This window comes from Chelonoidis abingdonii, chromosome 3, assembly GCF_003597395.2.
Source record: "Chelonoidis abingdonii isolate Lonesome George chromosome 3, CheloAbing_2.0, whole genome shotgun sequence".
NCBI classification, from domain to species: domain Eukaryota; kingdom Metazoa; phylum Chordata; order Testudines; family Testudinidae; genus Chelonoidis; species Chelonoidis abingdonii.
Window position 1 is genome coordinate 122,100,695 of NC_133771.1, and position 19,354 is coordinate 122,120,048.

At 39.1% G+C, this 19,354-nt stretch overlaps 1 protein-coding gene across 5 annotated transcripts in view; it reads left to right on the forward strand.

Moving 5' to 3' along the window:
• Positions 1–2,223: 2,223 nt before the first annotated feature.
• The window catches only part of SCAF8 (SR-related CTD associated factor 8), a 147,621-nt gene continuing 130,490 nt past the window's right edge, over positions 2,224–19,354 (forward strand). For 2 of the 5 annotated variants that reach the window (XM_032772072.2, XM_032772071.2), the window contains exon 1: positions 2,288–2,404. In XM_032772072.2, coding sequence (XP_032627963.1) covers positions 2,375–2,404 — 30 coding nt within the window. In that variant the 5' untranslated portion in view covers positions 2,288–2,374. Of the gene's footprint in view, positions 2,405–3,285; positions 3,311–3,339; positions 3,386–19,354 lie in introns of those variants that run through there. The other 3 variants (XM_032772074.2, XM_032772076.2, XM_032772075.2) reach the window with 3 other exon arrangements.

Genomic DNA, 19,354 nt, shown 5'->3' on the forward strand with positions numbered 1-19,354 from the left:
ATTAATCATCTTTCTTCTGCTGCTAGCTTTCTACTGAAGAAGCTGACCTCAAATTAAAATACTAATAGTTTAAAGAGCAGCTCAGCAAGTGACCTCAGCCTCCTTAGTTACCATGTTGTATATTAAATAAAAACATGACATTTTAATATCTTTCATTTTAACAGTATAAAACTTTTAGGGTTATAATTATAACCCTAATGTTTATCCTCCAGCATGCATGCTGAAAGGACTTATAATAGAAGCTGCTTTCAAATTTAAAAAACCTCAACAATTTCCAACTGTTAACTGTAATCCTAGCTCTTGCTATAACTGAAAAACTAAAGAGAAAATGCTACTTTAACCATTTGACATCACTTTAGGCCTGATCTTGCCAGCCCTTATGTACCAGCTTACCTTTATCTACATGAGTAGTCCCATAGACTTCAGGAGCCTTAGGCATGTCTATAGATTCAAGTTTGTAGGGTCAAGGTCTCTGTGTATAGTCAGTTTCACTGTTACCCAGTGACAGAGTCACATAGAAAGCAGGGCATTTCTACACATGGAGGCATAGGAAGAACTTTCTTAAACAACAAAAATGGGAAGACTCAGATCTAGCTAGGGCTTTTTTTTTTTTAAATAAGGTTTACTTTATTGTTTCATATTGGAAAAGGATCCTGTTCTACTAAAATGCTGTAGAAACACAGACAATCTAGATTGCAATTTTGTTCTTCCTTCTTTTCATGTTCTTTTTAGCTACCACTAGCATTTGGGGAGAGGAATAGCTCAGTAGTTTGAGCATTGGTCTGCTAAATTCACGCGTGTGAGTTCAATCCTTGAGGGGGCTGTTTAGGGAACTGGTGTAAAGATCTGTCTGGGGATTGGCCCTGCTTTGAGCAGGGAGTTGGACTAAATCAGTGGTCCCCAACCTTCTCATCTGGTGGACACCAGACGAAGGATCGTGGCAAGAGGTGTTGCCATGGCATTTTGGCGGATGCTGACCACCGCCAAGACACAGGCGCATTTAGATGCCCCCGTGGGTGCCATGGTGCCCATGGGCACCACTGTTTGGGGACTGCTGGACTAGATCATCTCCTGTAGTCCTTCCAACCCTAATATTCTATGATTCCTTCAAGGAAAGGCTGTCTGAAAAGGATACATCTCTTTTTAAATGCATTCATGACAATATCATTGCTGTACTAGAAAGTCAATTTCACTTTATAATCATTTTAGCTCAGCTTCTGCCTCCAAGTTCATCTTAATCTTTAACAATTCTCCTCTGCAGTTTTAAAAAACATTTTTCTCCCTCCTTCCCCACTAACCACATTTCAGCCCTCCTTACCTACAGAATGAAATGCCTTGTTGCATCAATTACTAATGCACATAAATCTAATTCGATGTGGTATAACAGAAGCTCTAAATGGATAGCAGTAGCCTCTAATCGCGAAAGCCAAAACGTGGTGTTGGTGAAAATATTGGAGAAGAGCACTGGACTTTTTCTGCTCAGTCTCGGTAACTGGTGCGTGTGATCCATCCTTATTTCTAGACGGAAAGCACAGTGTGCCTGATGCAGCCATCTACAATCCCAGGGCAAGCGCCAGGATGCAGTTCTTGCTCTTGGTCAAAATTCCCCCTGCCTCGGGGTTAGTTAAGTTTTTCTCCCCCCACACACACACTGTGTCGGGGCGTGGTGCGGAGAATGCAGCCGAGAGATTCGTGAGCCTGCCACAGGAAATGTTAAGGGGGCGGGGCAGAAATTAAGTTTCTCCTCACACGAAATAATCTGGTCTCTGTCTCCTTCCCTTTACCCCCCGCTACCATCACACCCGCGGGGCTACAGAGCGAGCTCCTCGGGCAGTAACATGAGATGACGAACCCTCTTCTTTCTGCCCGCTGCCTGCAGTACTCAGCCTCCGCCTGTAGGAGGCGCAGGCCCTCAAGGGAGCAGGCGCTTTTGCCAGAGCGACGTTCTGGACGCCACCTCTATGGTCCCTGCTCTGCGAGGGCCGGGCTGGTGCGCGCGCGACCGCCAGGGGCCGCTCTGGCCGCTGCCGTCTCCGCTGCTCTCGGCTCCCCCGAGCTGCGCTGCCTGGAGCCCGGGTGTCCGCCATATTGGTGTCCGCGCTGTCTGCCTGTGCAGCTGCTGCGCCGTGTCCCTCCATCTCGTCCCGGCCAGGCCGGGCCCGCGAAGCCGGCGCCGCAGGGCGGGAAGCGGGGCGAGGAGGCCGAGCGGGGAAGGGAGGAGACGGAAACGAGCGGGGCACGGGTCCCGCGCCCCCTGCGCCACCCGCCATGGCGAGGAGGCCCGGCGGATCCTGAGAGAGACCAGCCCCCTCCCCGGCCCAGCCCAGCCGCCATCAGCGGAGACGAGCCGCCCGGCCCCCGCTTCTGCCTCAACATGGAGGCCGTGAAAGCCTTTAACAGCGAGGTCAGTAGCCGCTGCCGCGGATGGGCGCGGGTAGGGGGGGAAGAGGCGCTCCTGGGCCTGACCCCCTTCGCTGCGTGCGCGACTCGCCCGTCCGCCACCCCCGTGGAGCTGTGCCTGGGCAGCGCGGGGAGGAATCGTCCCTCCCCGGCTTCGGGTGGGCTTCGGACTCCCCCTCGGCGGCTGGGGGGATCTCTCTGCCTTGGGGAGGAGGGTCGGGGCATCTCCCCGGGTCTGACGGCAGGGGCGTGCCACTGCCAGGGAGAGGGCGCAGCGCGGAAATCCCGTCTTTGCCTACGGGGCCGGGGAGATGGACGGGGAGGGTCTGTGTGCAGGTGGGATGGGGAGAATGGAAGGGAGATTTCTCCTTGGGAGGGGGGATGGTTGGTGGTGTCTAACTTCATGTAGTACTGTGGTGTTTGTACTAAGAGGGAAGGGAATCCACTGGTTTCTCCAGGCCATGCAAGTCTCTCTCCTCCATTGAAGTTCTCGTGTTTCCTACCGCCCTTTCTGTCCGTTGTTACATACACATCCGCACACCTCAACACCCCTTAGATCGTGGTAGTCAATTATTTTTTGTGAAGAACCAAATTTCAGGGTCAAGGTCTAGACTCTAGAGAAAATAATAAAAAAATGCTAACAATGATAAAAAGTAAATAAAAAGATTTTGCTGCCCATTCAAAAGCATCTGGTGCTCCAGTTTTCCCCCGCAAGCTACCTATTGACTACCCCCACCTTAGACACTTTCAGGGATTCAATTTTTAATCAGGGAATAATCTGAAGATTCAGAGGGTTTTCTTTGTAGCTGGGAAGTGGTATTTCTACTGCAGTTAAACCAGGCACAAATTTCCCAATCTTTGTTTCACAGCACTTACGTGGGATATCAAGACATCGTCTACATTGGAAAAGGTCTCTAAATTGGTACCCGGCAGTCAAGGTGTTGAAGCAGTATCTCAAGTTTTTCTTTGAGGCCAGTAGCTAAAGGTGCAGTTAAAGTGCAGGATCAGAGACTGAGTCACCTTATTTTGTTCTTGGCTGTTGCAGGAGTAGATAGTCAAGTTAAAAAGTTATATTTGTAATGAGGAAGGAAATTTAATTCCTGTTATGAGGCCAACAGGAGATTTAATTATTCTTATTTGAAAGCTAATATGTGGTGGTAGCTGTAATTTCCCATACCTGTTTACATACATGTAAGAAAAAAGTGTGTGTGTGTATGTAATGGTCTTTTAAATCAGTGCTCTCAACCTTTCCAGACTACTGTACCTCTTTCAGGAGTCTGATTTGTGTTGCGTACCCCCAAGTTTCACCTCACTTTAAAAACTACTTACACAATCAGACATAAAAATAAAGTCTCACAGCACACCATTATTGAAAAATTGCTTATTTTTACCATATAATTATAAAAGAAATTGATTGGAATATAAATATTGTACTTACATTTCTGTGTATAGTATATAGAGCAGTATAAACAAGTCGTATGAAATTTTAGTTTGTACTGACTTTGCTAGTGCTTTTTATGTAGCATGTTGTAAAATCAGGCAAATATTTAGATGAGTTGATGTATCCCGTGGAAGACCTTTGCGTACCCCTAGAGGTACTCATATCCCTGTTTGAGAAACACTGTTTTAAATTGTTCACAGTGGTGCACTTTGCAATGAAAACTGCATATTAGAGCAGGAATAGTCCATTATTTTTTGTGAAGATCCAAATTTCTTGGTTAAGGTATAGTTAAGGTCCAGATTCCAGAGAAAATAAATAAAAATGTTAATAAGTAAATAAAAAGATTTTGGGGTCTATTCAAATGCTCTGGTGGTACAGATTTGCCAGGATCTGCCTACTGACTCACCTAGTATTAGAGCAGGGTTGGCCACTTGAGCCTGAGAAGGAACCAGAATTTACCAGTGTACGTTGCCAAAGAGCCACAGTAATGCGTCAGCAGCCCCCCAGAAGCTCCCCCACCCTGCTCCCAGCGCATCCCAACCAATGATCAGTGCCTCCCCCTCGCTCCCTGCACCTCCCAGTCAGCTGTTTCATGGTGCAGGAGGCTGGGAGGTGGGGAGGAGCGAGGGCACTGCAGGCTTAGGGAAAGGGGTGGAGTGGGGGTAGGCCCTGGAGTAGAGCCAGGGGTTGAGCAGTGAGCACCCCTCCTGCCCCCCGGCACATTGGAAAGTTGACGCCTGTAGCTCCAGCCCCAGAGTCGGTGCCTATACAAGGAGCCGCGTATTGACTTTTTTGAAGTGCCGCATGTGGCTTCGGAGCCACAGGTTGGCCACCCTAGTATTAGATCTTGGAGCCTGTTGTCTTCTCCTAGTGTACGGATAAGCTATGGGGTTATTTAGTGAAGTAATTTGATACTTTTTAAATACAAGTAACAATTAAATTTCGTTTATAGTAGAGTGGAGTGCCCAGCAGATTACTGCTACCAACTAAAATTAGAATATAGATTTTTTTGCAAAGTAGTTAGATCAGTGATTCTCAGCCGGGGATATATGTACCCCTGGGGGTAGGTAGAGGTCTTCCAGGGGGTACATTAGCTCATCTACATATTTCTGTACTTTTATAACAGGCTACATAAAAAGCACTAGCGAAGTCAGTACAAACTAAAAATTCATACAGGCAATGTCTTGTTTAGACTGCTCTATACACTGAAATGTAAATACAGTATTTATATTCCAATTGATTTATTTTATAATTATATGGTAAAAATGAGAAAGAAAGCAATTTTTCAATAATAGTGTGCTGTGACACTTTTGGACATCTCTACCCCAATATAACGCGACCCGATAGAACACAAATTCCGACATAATGCGATAAAGCGGCGCTCCAGGGGGGGTAGGGCTGCGTGCTCTGGCGGACCAAAACAAGTTCAATATAACGTGATTTCACCTATAACTCAGTAAGATGTTTTGGTTCCTGAGGACAGCGTTATATCAGGGTAGAGGTGTATTTTTATGTCTGATTATGTAAATAGTTTTTAAGTGAGGTGAAACTTGGGGATATGCAAGACAAACTAGATTCCTGAAAGGGGTATAGTAGTCCGGAAAGGTTGAGACAACTGAGTTAGAGAATATGGGAAAAAATAGTTAGAAACAGTCAAATGGAATACATCTGATCTATGAGTATATTACCCATTACATAATTTAATGAACTTCAAATGGAGGAAATAGTAGTTTGACAATTGGGGTTGGGGAGAATTTTAAATCAGACACTAGAAATTGATTTCCAACTCAGTTTGTAGTCAGACTATGTATGTGTGTTGTAGGATGGGTAAAAGAGCATTGTTGCCATAAGAACAGCGTTATGTAAGAACACATTGATTTGGAATCGCTGCTCAAACACCCTTGGGACGTATGAGCAAAAGTGTTCAATTTCACATTGAAAAACACAGAAACTCTACACAGCCAGCCAAATGAATACTCAAATATGGAGACTTTGCTTCACAAAGCTTCTGTCTACAGCTATAAAGATTTAAATTGAGGGCTCTTTTAGAAAAGAAAGGCACAGGACTCGTGGGTTCTAAATTTAAAACCTTTGACGTAAAAGGGAATTTTGAGTGAACAAGAAATGAAGGATCAAGTCACAACATTTTAAACCAGTTGCCCCCCTCTATTGCGAGGAGATACTGGTATTGGGGGTTGCTCAGTGGTTTTTTTTCCTGTTACATTTTAAACTATGCTTTTATAATTGAGCTTCAGGCAACACTGATAAGGGTATTCAAAAAATGTATTAACCAAAGCTCCGAACCTTGGAATGAACTATAGATGGGTGCAAAGCACTTTGCATGATTTGGACCTTGAACATAACCAATGCCAAAATCTGTGGCAAAATCTGTGACTTTGGCCTCACTTCCCTCTGCAGAATTTGGCACTGACTTCCTGTGCCTAAAGATCATGTGCTTTATAATTGGTTTTGAAGACGCTTTTGGGAGGACTAAAAAGGAACATCTAAAATACTTGAATTTTGAATCTGTAAGCAGTGGTGCATTACTTTCAACACCTAACTCCTTAATATTTGTGGTAATATACTAATTAAATTTATTATACTTCACGTTTAAAAAGTGCATTTTATTTATGTTTATATTTTAAGGTCACATTTATTTTCCCATCATTGTGGTAGATGTTTCTATTTTGGTCATATTGACTTAAAGTAGAGGCAGATGGGCAGCTGATGCCATGGGCTAAAATTGTAGAAGGATCTCAGAAATGCTTTCACTTCTGCAGTTTCAATAGTAACTTTACATTGGTTTATGTAACTTACTGGTTAAATTCAAATGACAGCTCAGAAATAGAATTTAAACAAATACAAAATATTAAGTCCGCTGGTCTAACACTTTTTAGTTGCGGGGTGTTTTTCTTTTTCTCACAGAGGAGGGAGTTGTATTTGGGTCTCAAATCAAAACCAAAATGAAAAGTGGTTGTGGAAACTCATAGTTTAACTTGACTTCACATGAGGGGAAGATCAATACATACAGTGGACATGGTCTTATATTGCATGTTTCTGGTTTTTCATTCAGCATTGAAGTGGTTAACAATGACATTAGATTTGATTAAAGAGAAATTTTTCTTTGGGTTTCTTTTGTTGTCCCTTTTTGTTTGTTTTTAAGAGTGCAAGCCTTTTTCTGCAAATATTTCCTAGTGGAGTAATTCGTACTATTGTGAGTAGTTGGATTTTAGTTAGAGGGGTCTAGTAGTAAGTATTCACGGCTCTAAAATCCCAAATCTTCATTAGAATACATGTGTAGATTTAAATGAAGAGTACACTTTTGTATCACAGTTATTTAAAACAACTTTGCAAAATCCTAGAAGTTTATCAAGTTACATGAAAAGCATGCTCATCCACCCTTGATATGATGAAATAGCTAATGAGATTTTTACTTTCCAAACCAAGTTAATTTTCATAGCTTATGTCAACAGGAAAATAACATTTTGCAAGGCTACTTTAAAATCAGTCTGCCTTTCTCCTGCTGAGTTTCATATTTTCAACAATCTGTGCCCTCTACCTCATTTGACATCACTACTGCTTAAAGGATTGTTCTCCTTTGGGTGTCAGTTGTGGCACTGATGTTTCCTCTGAGACACAGAAGTCTCAGAGCCAGAACTTTTGGAGAAAAAAATCTTTTAGTTTTATTTTTAAAATATTGTCATTTATAATTTAAAGTCTAGGAAAGTATTTTGTTAGTCAAGATTTGAGATGTACTCGAGGCAAGCACACATACGAGATTCCTGCACCAAAAAGGATAATAATCAGAAACTGATTTATAGATTTATTTAAAAATATTATTTCAGTTCTACTTTTAAAGGGACTCATTCAACTGAAATCCTAGTTACTTTCCAACTATTAGTGGAAAGTAGTTTCAGGTACTGTACTTGTTCTTGAGTTCCTCTGCAATTTTTGTGCTTTTACAATAACATACTCCTACTTTTAAAATATCTTTCTCCTCTATTGCTGAGTTAAAAAAAACTCTACAGGAATGTGGGGAGCAGATGGGGAACTGACTAAGCAAGCATTTGTTAATTTTTCCCAAGTTAATAGTCCTAGTAAGTCAGTAGGACTAACATGAATAAACTTCTGCACGTTGTCTATATTTGCAGGATTGGGATCTAGTTTACGTAGAAAAATGAAAATGGGTATTCACAAATTACTGTTAAATGTGAATATAAATAAACTGAAACAGTTTAATTTTTTCTCTGTTTTTTTGGTAATACCGTATTACTTGTAAAAATAATTTCAGACAGAAGTATGATTTTTTTAAAGTTGATTGTATCCCATTAAATATCAATTAACTTTAAAGCCCATATCCGCAAAACCGTAAAGAGGGTACTGCCCCACTCTGCTTTTTTCTACAATCAAGCCTAGAACCTGTGTACTTAATATTTGTAAACATCTCTAACTTAAGGTTCACACACAGAGACATGGCTATGACTTTCTCTTTCTACTCACTTTTCTAAAATCTCACTGCCTATGCATGCTGTTTTGTTGACTTGTTTGTTTTTCTTTGTATTAAAAATAATCCCCAAAGCTTGTCTGTTTAATGTAGGAAAATCATTAAAAGTTGCTTATCCTTTCTCAGCACATTTAAAAAAAAAAGGGTAAGTAATTTGAATTTACGAACCGTCACTCTGCTCCTTTAGGATGGCGATAGTATTGAAATTGTGTAAAAGGGTAGCTGTAGCAAAACCGAAAACTATTGGTGTTGAATGTTTGATGTTTTGGAAAATCAATTCTAAAAACATCTTTTCCTCCATGATGATTGGCCTTCCACTTGTTGCACCCGCAATTTGTGGAATGGTTAACTTCTAATCGTAAAGTGTGGTTGATTGTGTCACTTTGTCAACTATCGTATTATTCCGCTTATTGGGGGAGCTAATGTGAAAAGTACACTGTCAACTTAAAAATCACACTCGTTTGAATTGTTTTAAGTACTGTTACTACAAGTAACCTAAGAATACTAAAACTAAAAAAATCAGATATTTTTTCAGAATTTTTTTCATTTGTCAGTTCTTTGTGTAGACAGTATCGCTATTTTTCCCTGTTGTTTTGTGTGTGTTTGTGGGGGTTTTTTTCCAGACAGCTAAAAGGGAGAAAAATGTACAACAGGAAACCATAAATATTATCAAAAAGACTCAGTGGTAGGAATAACACCTGGAGATAGTTCTGATTCATTTATCTTAAACTATTTCAAGCTAATGGTACATTTAAAGTAAAGTATAATGAGATTAAGGAATCATATCATATAGTTTGGTTGCATCATGGCGTGGACTCTATTCTGTCTTTTTTTATTATCTTTACCTAAAAATATATTTTCAATAACAATCAATCCTACAGTTCTAAGTTTAGAAGTGTGTTTGACCGACACGTACTTCAAGTAATTTAGATGCTGTGCATAGCTTCTAAATCCCTTCATATGTACCTCCTGGTCTCTGATAGATCTTTTGGAAAAGAATCATGATTATGATCATGTAAAAGACCTCAGTTTTGAGGGTCCAGTACTTATTAGCAATAAAAATTATAGTCCTTATGTAGTTCATCATCTTAAGATGAAGTCTTGAACAGCCTTCGGTTTGGCCAAAGGGAGCACTAAGTAAGATGCTGGGGGATGGTGAGGGAAATGCAGTCATCGCACCATAATGATTATTTTTCAAAATCATCAACAAAATGCACACAGTGAATTTGTTGTTAATTACTTGCTAGTTAATCAGTTGCCTGTATATAGCATTTTTGGTTCAGTAACTGTTGATAAATCTCTGAGTGTGTTTCCTTAAACATGAATTTTCTTAGCTTTTTTGGTTTTTAGTGATGCAGTGCTTTCTCCATGCTTTAGTTGGAGGTGTTAAGAACCCCTGCTTTTGCCATAAGTTTTCTCACATGATGCAGTCTTTCTTCTGTCAACACCTCCACTGTACCCTGGACTAGTCATGAGTTTTCTGCAGTGCTATTGTAATTAAAAAATAAAAATTCAGACCCCCCGCCCCCTCAGAATTTTAGAAAGATAAAATTCCCAGCTTGAGCTATGGAAGTAAGCATCTGTCAGATTATTTTTGGATGGTCTTTTAAGTATATTACACTAGAAAACTGAATGAATGCACATAAAACTATGAAAATGTAAATCGTGAATTGAACTTTGCTGTACATTTAATGCTGAAGTCTAGAAAGCACTGTAGTAGCTTGTTTACAAATGGAAGCCAAGTGATGATGAAGAAACTTAAGTTAGAGCCTGAAAAATGCACTAAGTAGGGAATGATACAATGTGTCGGGGAAGGGGAGCCAATGGTGCCCATGGGCAGAGATAAACCCAGAGCCTTTTGAGAACTGTTTTTATGTGTGGGGAGGGTACAGATTTGCTTCCCACCAAGACATTATTCTTAGACCCTGCTGCAGAGTTTAATATTTTGAGTTGATGTATCAGGCACATCTGGAGAATGCTGCTTTGGCTGCTGAGAAAGCAAGGAGTTCCACATTTCTCCCCTCAGTCCGCCTACTGTGAAAAGTTGAATTTACCACTCTTCTACATCCTCTGCTCTCTAGAGAGAGGAACTCCACTTTCTTCTCCAAACTGGTGTGTTTTGATCTTTTTGTGTCTTTTCTTCTTTGCCTCCCTCCTTTTGCTTGCTGCTGCTGCTGCTCAGTTTTTTGTAGCAAAATGAGATTAAAGCTTTTGATCATTTTAGCTACTGCTCCATAATCAGTAGAAAGAGTGAAACTAGTTAAATACTTGTATATTTCATTGTTGAAAGATTGTGTGTCTGTTGTCCAAAGTTTCATCAGTCTCAGTCCTCTGCTGGTTGTAGTGGGTGTGGAAAAGGAACATCTTTTATCTCTCTCACCCCATTGCAGAGTGCTCCTTCGGTAGGAGAGGACAGTCTAGCTCTCTGCTGTCGGTAACTTTCACCTGAGATGAACTGAAATGTAAAGAATCTGATCAGTTTCACTCTTGCTGCTCAGAATACTAGGGGTAGCGGTAGCTACACAGATCAGATTCTTGGAAATGTCATTCTGCTGCCTCCGCAGCAGCAGCAGCAGAGATGCATTGTCACTTGACCACTTTCCAGATAAACTTCCCAGGTTGTCATAGGGGGATGGGAGAGGAAAGTTATTTTTTCTTCAAGGTATAGTAAATGTTCAATTCTTCCACTCTCAGACTTGTTCTTGGTCTTCCGTATCTTGGTACTACCCATGATTACTTCAGGAGGTCTGACTTGTGTTCAGGACCTGCAGTTTTTCTTTCTCTAAGAACAATGGCAGTGGTATCATATCCAGTAATCAAAACACCCATATAAAGCAAAGTATTATTTATTTAGAATAAACGCATTTCAGAGAAAACAGATCCAAAAACACACTGCATGTGTGTCACAGTCTTGAACTTAGATAGTAATTGTATGTGCATTATCTCCTTTTGCTCTGTGTGTGTATTCCTTCCCCATCTCTTTCCCTTACTCCTGAATTGCTTCTGTGCTGTTTGCTTCTGTGCTCAATGCTTCCACAGTAGCATATGCAGGACAGCAGAGTTAATCTGATATAATTCTACAGTTTAGTTTAATAGCTTCTACTGCACCAGAGTGTCCTGTGCATGAACAGTATGGGCCTCAGCTGCTGCTGCTGAATTAGTTCGATGTTCAGGAGCAGATATATACTTGGTTCTTGCTAGTGCTACTGACTAAGGAAGAAAAAGTTCTAACAGAAGAACTAATAAAATGTGGAGGAGTGAAAGGAGGAAAGAATTGCAGTATTCTCATGATACTACATCAAAATTAACACCCTGTAAAATGTTGCCCATTGCCTATCCATCTCATTTTGTTTGGTTTTCATACTCTTTGTTTATTTTTAAATCTTTATGGACATAAATATCAACAAAATATTGGATATATATTTTTTTCCTAATTGGGTATTTACTACGTTCCCAATTTTAATAAAACCTGAGAGAGTCACCATATCAAGATCTTAAGAAATCTGCACTTCACTTTTTTCTTTTGTTAAGTATTGTATTTGTGATGTCATTCACCCTAACAGAAACAAAGAAGTGTAAAATTCAGATTTCTGAGCCCCCAGGGAGGTGATGTTAAAAATGCATTATTAATTAGTTTTTAAAATAGCATCAATATATTATACCATTTCCTGTCTTGGAAACTAACAGACAGAATCTCTAACTTTGGCTTTTTTTGGCCTTTTAAAAAAAATGTTTGCCATTTACTGGGGTCTTTCCATAAAGAGTATGTTTGTGATGCTAAACAGAAGAAAACAGTTTTGATGCTTGCTGTTGTCAGGTAATAAAAAGATAAGATATTTAACTGGCTTGGGCATTGTATGTACAGGATATTTTAGTCATTCATGACCATACAGTGGTGTAGCACCAGTGAAAACTCTTACTGTAGACTGACAATGCCAGTATAAATATTGCTTAAAATTAGCATTTTAGATTGTTGTTTTAAATCAGGATCCTCCATTTGTAACGAAATGAGGATGCCAAACAGCATCTAGTAGGGATAAATATTTTAAAATTAGCCGGCCTGGGTAACTTGCACCCAAGAGCCCTAAAAGAGTTGGATGAAGAGAGATCTGGCCTGCTGATAGATTTTAATAAATCTTGGAATACAAAGTAAATTCCAGAACATTAGAAGAGTGCCAGTATTCAAAAAGGGCATGAGGGATGGCCCAGGCAATTATAGGGCAGTTAGCTAGACGTCAGTCCCATGCAAAATTAATGGAAAAGCCAATATAGGATTCAATCTATAAAGAAAGAAAAAATGAGAGTACAGTTAATGCTAGCTACCATGATTTTTGGAAAGTAGATTTTGTCAAATAAACCTGACTTCATTTTTTTAATGAGATTATCAGTTAGATGTAATATACTTAAATGACTGTAAAGAGTTTGGCTTAGTACCACATAACTTTCTGATTAAAAATAAACGCTATATAACATCAAAGCACAAGTTCAAAGGACTGAGAACAGGCTAACAGAGATCTCAAAGAAAGTTATCAATAGGGAGGATCGTCATTGAATGGGGATGTTTCTAGTAAAAGTCCGCAGAGATTGATAACAGGCCAGATGCTACTCAACATTTTTATTAATGGTATTTTTTATTTTTAATAAAAAAATTACGGATAATACAGTTTATGGATGATTCAAAGATAGTGATACAGAATAATGAGAAAAAGGCAGTCAGAGTGACTTGGATCGGTTGATAAGCTAGGCTCATTCTAACAGTGTTTTTTAACATAGACAAATACAAGGACAACATCAAGGACAGGACTGTCAAACTATTAAAAAATCACAATTGTGAGATTAAAAAAATTGCGATTAATCACAGTTTTAATTGCATTGTTAAACAATGATAAAACACCAATTTAAATTTATTATAAGTATTTTGGATGTTTTTCTACGTTTTCAAATATATTAATTTCAGTTACAGCGCAGAATACAAAGTGGTATGTTGCTCACTATAATATTTTTAATTACAAATATTTGCACCGTAAAAAAGATAAAAGAAATAGTATTTTTCAGTTCACCACATACAGTTACCATAGTGGAATCTCTTTATTGTGAAAGTGCAACTTAGAAATGAAGAAATTTTTTTTTACATAACTGCACTAAAAACAAAATAATGTGAAACTTTAGAGCCTACAAGTCGAAGCATGAAGGGACAGTTTGTATTGTATTGTAATTGAAATCAACATATTTTAAAATGCAATAAAACCCAAAAATATTTATAATAAATTTAAATTGGTATTCTGTTATTGTTTAACAGTGCAATTAAAACTGCAATTAGTCATGACTTTTTTAACCTAGTTAATTTGTTTTGTATTAATCACTTGCGTTAACTGCGATTAATTGACAGCCCTAATGTAGGAACAAAGACTGTAGACTGTTCCTACAGAATATGGGACTATATCCTAGAAAACAGTAACTCTGAAAAGGATTTAGGAATCATAGTGAGAAAGCAACTCACTCATTTTGAGCATGAACTGAACATGAGCTTTTGGTGCAATGCTGTGGCAGAAAAGGTTTAGTGCGAGCCTTGGATGTATAAACAGTGGAGTAGGGAGATTATTTCCCCACTACATATGGCATTGGTGAGACTGATAGTAGAATATTGTATATAGTTCTCATGTCCACATTTTAAAATTTATTTTGAAAAATTGAAGAGGATGCAGAAACGAGCCACGAAAACTGTTTGAGGGCTGGGATAAATGCCTTTACAGCAAGAGACTTAAAGAACTTAATCTATTTATCGAGGGTAGCCGTGTTAATCTGTATCCACAAAAACAGCAACGAGTCCGGTGGCATCTTAAAGACTAACAGATTTATTTGGGCGTAAGCTTTCGTGGGTAAAAAACCTCACTTCTTCAAATATGTTGCATCTAAAGAAGTGAGGTTTTTTACCCACGAAAGCTTATGCCCAAATAAATCTGTTAGTCTTAAAGTGCCACTGGACTCCTTGTTGTTTTAATTTATTTAGTTTATCAAAAAAGGAGACTTGAGTGGTGACTTGATTACAGTGTGTACCTTCATGGGGAGAAAATACTGGTTACTAATTTGGTCTGAAGTCTTATAGAGAAAGGTATAACAAAAGCCAGTGGCTGCAAATTGAAGCCAAGCACATTCTAATTAGAAATTAGGCATTCATTTTCAGTGGTGAGTTTGATTAACCATTGAACCAAACTACCAAGGAAATAGTGTGTTCTCCTTTTTGGAAGATATTCTTTAGCCAAACACAGTTACTGAGCTCAATACAGAAGTAACTTGGTAAAAATCTATGGCCTATGAGATACAGGTGGTCAGATTAGATGATCTAATGGTCCTTTCTGGTCTTAAAAATCTATGAATGATTAAAATCGATGATTTAAGTTGTCTTTATTTTGATCGGCTCACACTGAATTGTCCTGGTGCAGTTAATATGAACATGCAGTCACTGAGTTGCACATTCAGATAAAAAATCCACGCTCTTTGAAGCTGTGTAAACCAGTGTTCATGCTACTTTTAAAAAAAATTATGGCCTTTTCAAATGCATTGTCAAAAAGATCCAGCGGGGAAGCTGCCAAACCATGCTGCCTGAAAGGTTGGAGAGTGGTTTACAAGCTCTATATCAGAGGTTCCCAAACTTTTCTTACTGGGTACCCCTTTCCAGATCTTCAGCTGCCTGCATACCCCTACCATTCTCATCACTGATACGTTGTCTTGTTCTTAACAGTACCTCTCTTTAGCCATCTGTCTACGTTTCACTGTTTATGTACAGGTAAAGTTATAGCGAGACATATACGACTGGAAAAAAAAAAACCTTGACAAAGTTCTGAGCTCAGTTAGACTTGACAGTTGCTTGGCATCTGAACCCGTGCTATACGGTGATTGGAGGTGAGGGCTCTGTATGTCAATGTGTCTGTGTATCTGTGTTCTCATTGGTACATCTTTTAAGTAAATTAGCTGCTGTATTTTATATAACAAATTCCCACAGAGTTTTAAAGCTTTGTCTGGGTAGCCTATTATGAAAAGACAATAAATAAAATAATTAATAAAAACATCAGCCTTTACACAACTTCTACTGCGTATCCTCAGAGACGTCTCGCGTATCACTGTTTGGGAACCTCTGTTCTATATCTTATCTGTCCTATTCTACATCCCACACACACTGTTAAAATATGGATTCTGATATTACATTTAAAAAGAAAAGTATGAAATAAGATAAAAGTAGGGGTGGGCTGAAATGCAAGGAGTATATGTATACTGAGACGTTTTTCAGTGCATGTACTTTCAGATGGAATTAAACACACAGCTAAAAAGGAAAACATCTACTTAATATTCAGTATATAGTGTTTGATATGGGTTTTATATCAAATTATGAACATAATTTGCCATGTCTACAAAAGTTTTTTTCATTGAGGGTTACATATCTGCTGTGTTTGAAGGCAACTGCTGGGAGGATAGAGGGTGCTGGGATATAGTCCCTGGGTGCTGTTCTCATGCCCTGTTTTATCTCTTGTGTGGGTTTTTTGTTGTTGATATCAGGCATTTACTAGCAGGCCTGTGGTACACTTGAAACTTCCCTTCCTTTGCCCCTCTATGGCTGATGGAAGAGTGTACCCCTTTCTCTATATCCAAACCCAGTACAGAAGAAACCTGAGGGGAAGGGGCATCTGCTGCATTACTTTCTCTCAGCCTCCTAACATGCAGATTCTTGTGGATCTGTACTTTAACAGTTGAATGGTGCGTACAGCAATGAGGTCTTGGTCCATGACTGGATTCCTTGGGGCCATCCCCAGTGCAAATAAAAAATTCCACAAGCCTTTGTGAGGATGGGGAAACAGTTCTCGTCTGCAAATGGCTCCAGTTTCTGGGTGTTGCTTATTGTGTTCAACAGCAGCAGAATGAAGTTGACATGACTTAAAATATCGCTACTGCACACGCAGAAATCTGAACAAAAACAGATAATTGGTATCTTGTTAACTTCACTGTGCTGCTGATAGTAACAGAGGCATTGGTGCTATCTGAAGACTTGAATACATCACTTTTGTTGTTTCAGATTTGGAAGGTTATCTTTGCAGCCATAATGGCTAGGCACTTCAAAAAATATATATATATTTTTTAATGAAAGCTTTAATTCTTCAGGTATTAATAGTCTAATCTTCACCAATCACTGGGGAGTAGATGAGCGGATTATTCAAGATATACGTATGGCAACTTATTCTTCTCTGGGGGGGAAAGAATCCCAGAACACATTTGCAGTGTTACACTTAATAGAAGTTTGCTAGAAAAATAGTAAAAAGCACTGACTGACAGTGAGGGTCTAAACTTTTTAAATGTGATATGTAATTTAAAATAAGTTATAGGAATTGCCGTAGTGGATCAGTGGTCAACACCAGATACTTCAGAGGAATGTATAAGAACCCTGAAGTAGGCGTATGTGAGATAATCTACCCCAGACGTGAGGTTTCATCCTTAAGCCCTGAAGCATATCCCTTCCAAAATTTTTGTTCCTGTTAACTATAACTTTGGGTATTCTTGTTTTCCATAAAAATGTCTAATCCCTTTTTGAATCTTTCTAAATTCTTTGTATCAATGACTTCCTGTGGTGGTGAGTTCTTTAGTTTTATTACACATTGTGTGAATTCTTTTTATTAGTTTGAATTTGAATTTTCAATGACTGAAACTGTTATTTCTCATCTTCAAAGATACCACTCAGACTCTGTCCACTGTCGTCATGTTCCAACAAATGCATAAAAGAGCGTGAGGGCTGAGGCATGAGTATCTTGGCTTAGGACAGGGGTCAACAACCTTTTGAGAAGTGGTGTGCCAAGTTTTCATTTATTTACTGTAATTTAAGGTTTTGTCTGCCAGTAGTACATTTTACATTTACAGGAGCCGGCGGACAGAACCCCAGACTGGCAGCAGGCTGAGTGGGGCCAGCGGCCGGGACCCCAGCTGTCAGCAGAGTTCCACTAAAAATCAGCTTTTGTGCCACTTGTTGCCAACCCCTGGCCTAGGGTTTAGTGTCAGGTGGGAGCTGAGGTTCCAGGAGCCAATTACCAGGAATCCAGCTGGGTTGGTGATATATGGTGGAGGGGGGGGTCCCATTATTCTACCACTCCTCCATGTTCCATTTTTGAGCCCTACACAGTGAATGTGCTTGTTGCTTGCCTGTGCTGCTGCTGCTGCTCATAGCTTTCTCAAGAAACACTAAACTAAAATTGATCTGAGTCTTGTTAGTTTTGTGGAAGCCACAAAAACAGAAAAGATTTTCATCATGACATCTAAAAAGCTTGAGTCAAAGTGGATAGACCAAAATTTTCACAAGTAGCTTCTATTTAGTATTCTTTGTTTTGACATGGAAAAGCTATGATTTTCATGATACATAAAGATCATTATATAGAAAAATATGATTATTTACTTATTTGTATATCAAGTAAAATACAATATAGAATAGGTAACAGTTTATCTGTTGTCAGTGAAGTTGAAGGCAGTTGACCAGAGTTATGAGCAGGGTGGATTTGATTTAAATCACTAGTTAGGAAGACTTGATTTATTCATGGATTTCTACATAAAAGTGCATTCTTATTGGTTGTTATAACCTTAATACATGTTCTTCACAACTCACAGATAGGGATAGGTTTCATTTTTAGACGGTACATGCAATACATTTTTAAAGTGATTTATTTTGAAAACGTTTCAGATTAGTTTTACAGCTATGTCAGAAAATGAATGATTGTTTGGTTATTTCATTTACCAAAGATAATTGAAGTGGATATTTATGAAGTCTTTGGTAGGTAGACTATCTCCAGTTCGACAGGTTAATCATTAATATTTGGACAATTTTCTTGTGATGTGCTCCTCCTAATATAGCATGGCCAGACAGACATTTAAATTGTTTAACTAAAACAACGTTATGTATTCTGGATTTTTTTCAACAGCAAATATAATATTTTAACAAAACAAACATATGAATTTTTTAATTTAGTTAAACATTCAAGTTTTTTAAAATCAAGTTTGTTTTTGTTAAAATTGTTTAACTAAAATAGTTAATTTTTTTTAATATTTCATTTAAATTGACTGTCAGCCAGGTCAACATGAGAAACTGAAAATATTGGCTTCTGCGGCTAACTTAGTCGTCTTCACTTTCCTTTTCCTGTTTGTTCATAGTCTGGAAAAGAAAAACAAGCTTTCCTGCTTTTTCAGGTCCCAAATGATTTCTCAATTTGGAATGAATTAGTCCAAAGGAAGAAAATATTCTTTCTACTCCGGCAGAAGAAGCTACTGCTGTTAAAAGTGAGATTATCACTTCAACAATTTCTGAATCCAAGTGCTTAAGTGACTTCCACCAGGTCACTGGTGTGACTTTCTTTAAAACATCATCAGCAAACATATATTGCTTGAATGGTTCACCCTTAGCTCTGAAGTTTATTATAGTTGGCATTATGGAGGGATGATTGTTGGGGGTCCATGTCATAGCCAACTCCTCTTCTTCAGCAGTTAAGGTTTGAACCTGGTTCTGAGTATTGAGAATATTTGCAACAAAATGAGCTGGAGATAGTGCTTGTCGCATTCATTTTTTTTAATGCTTGCAATTTAACTCTGTCATTGCATATTTCTCTTTTTAAGATCTCACTCAGTTCCTTCCAAATTTCAACAGTGTCAGCAGTAAAACAGCTATTTCCCTGCATTTTGTTCAAGGCTACAGAAATAGGCTTCAGGGTATTCAGCATGTGTTCAACATTTCTCTCAAGCCCAATGTTAAGAACTTTGGCAATGACAGTGCCATCTGTTTTTTCACGATTTTGTTCACAAACTGTGGGTAGCTATCCCATAGCTCCCGCAGTCTCCCCCGTCCCTTGGAATTCTGGGTTGAGATCCCAGTGCCTGATGGGGCAAAAAACATTGCCGCGGGTGGTTCTGGGTACAGCCTCACCCCTCCTTCCGTGAAAGCAGCAGACAACCGTTTTGCGCCTTTTTTCCTGTGTGAACTGTGG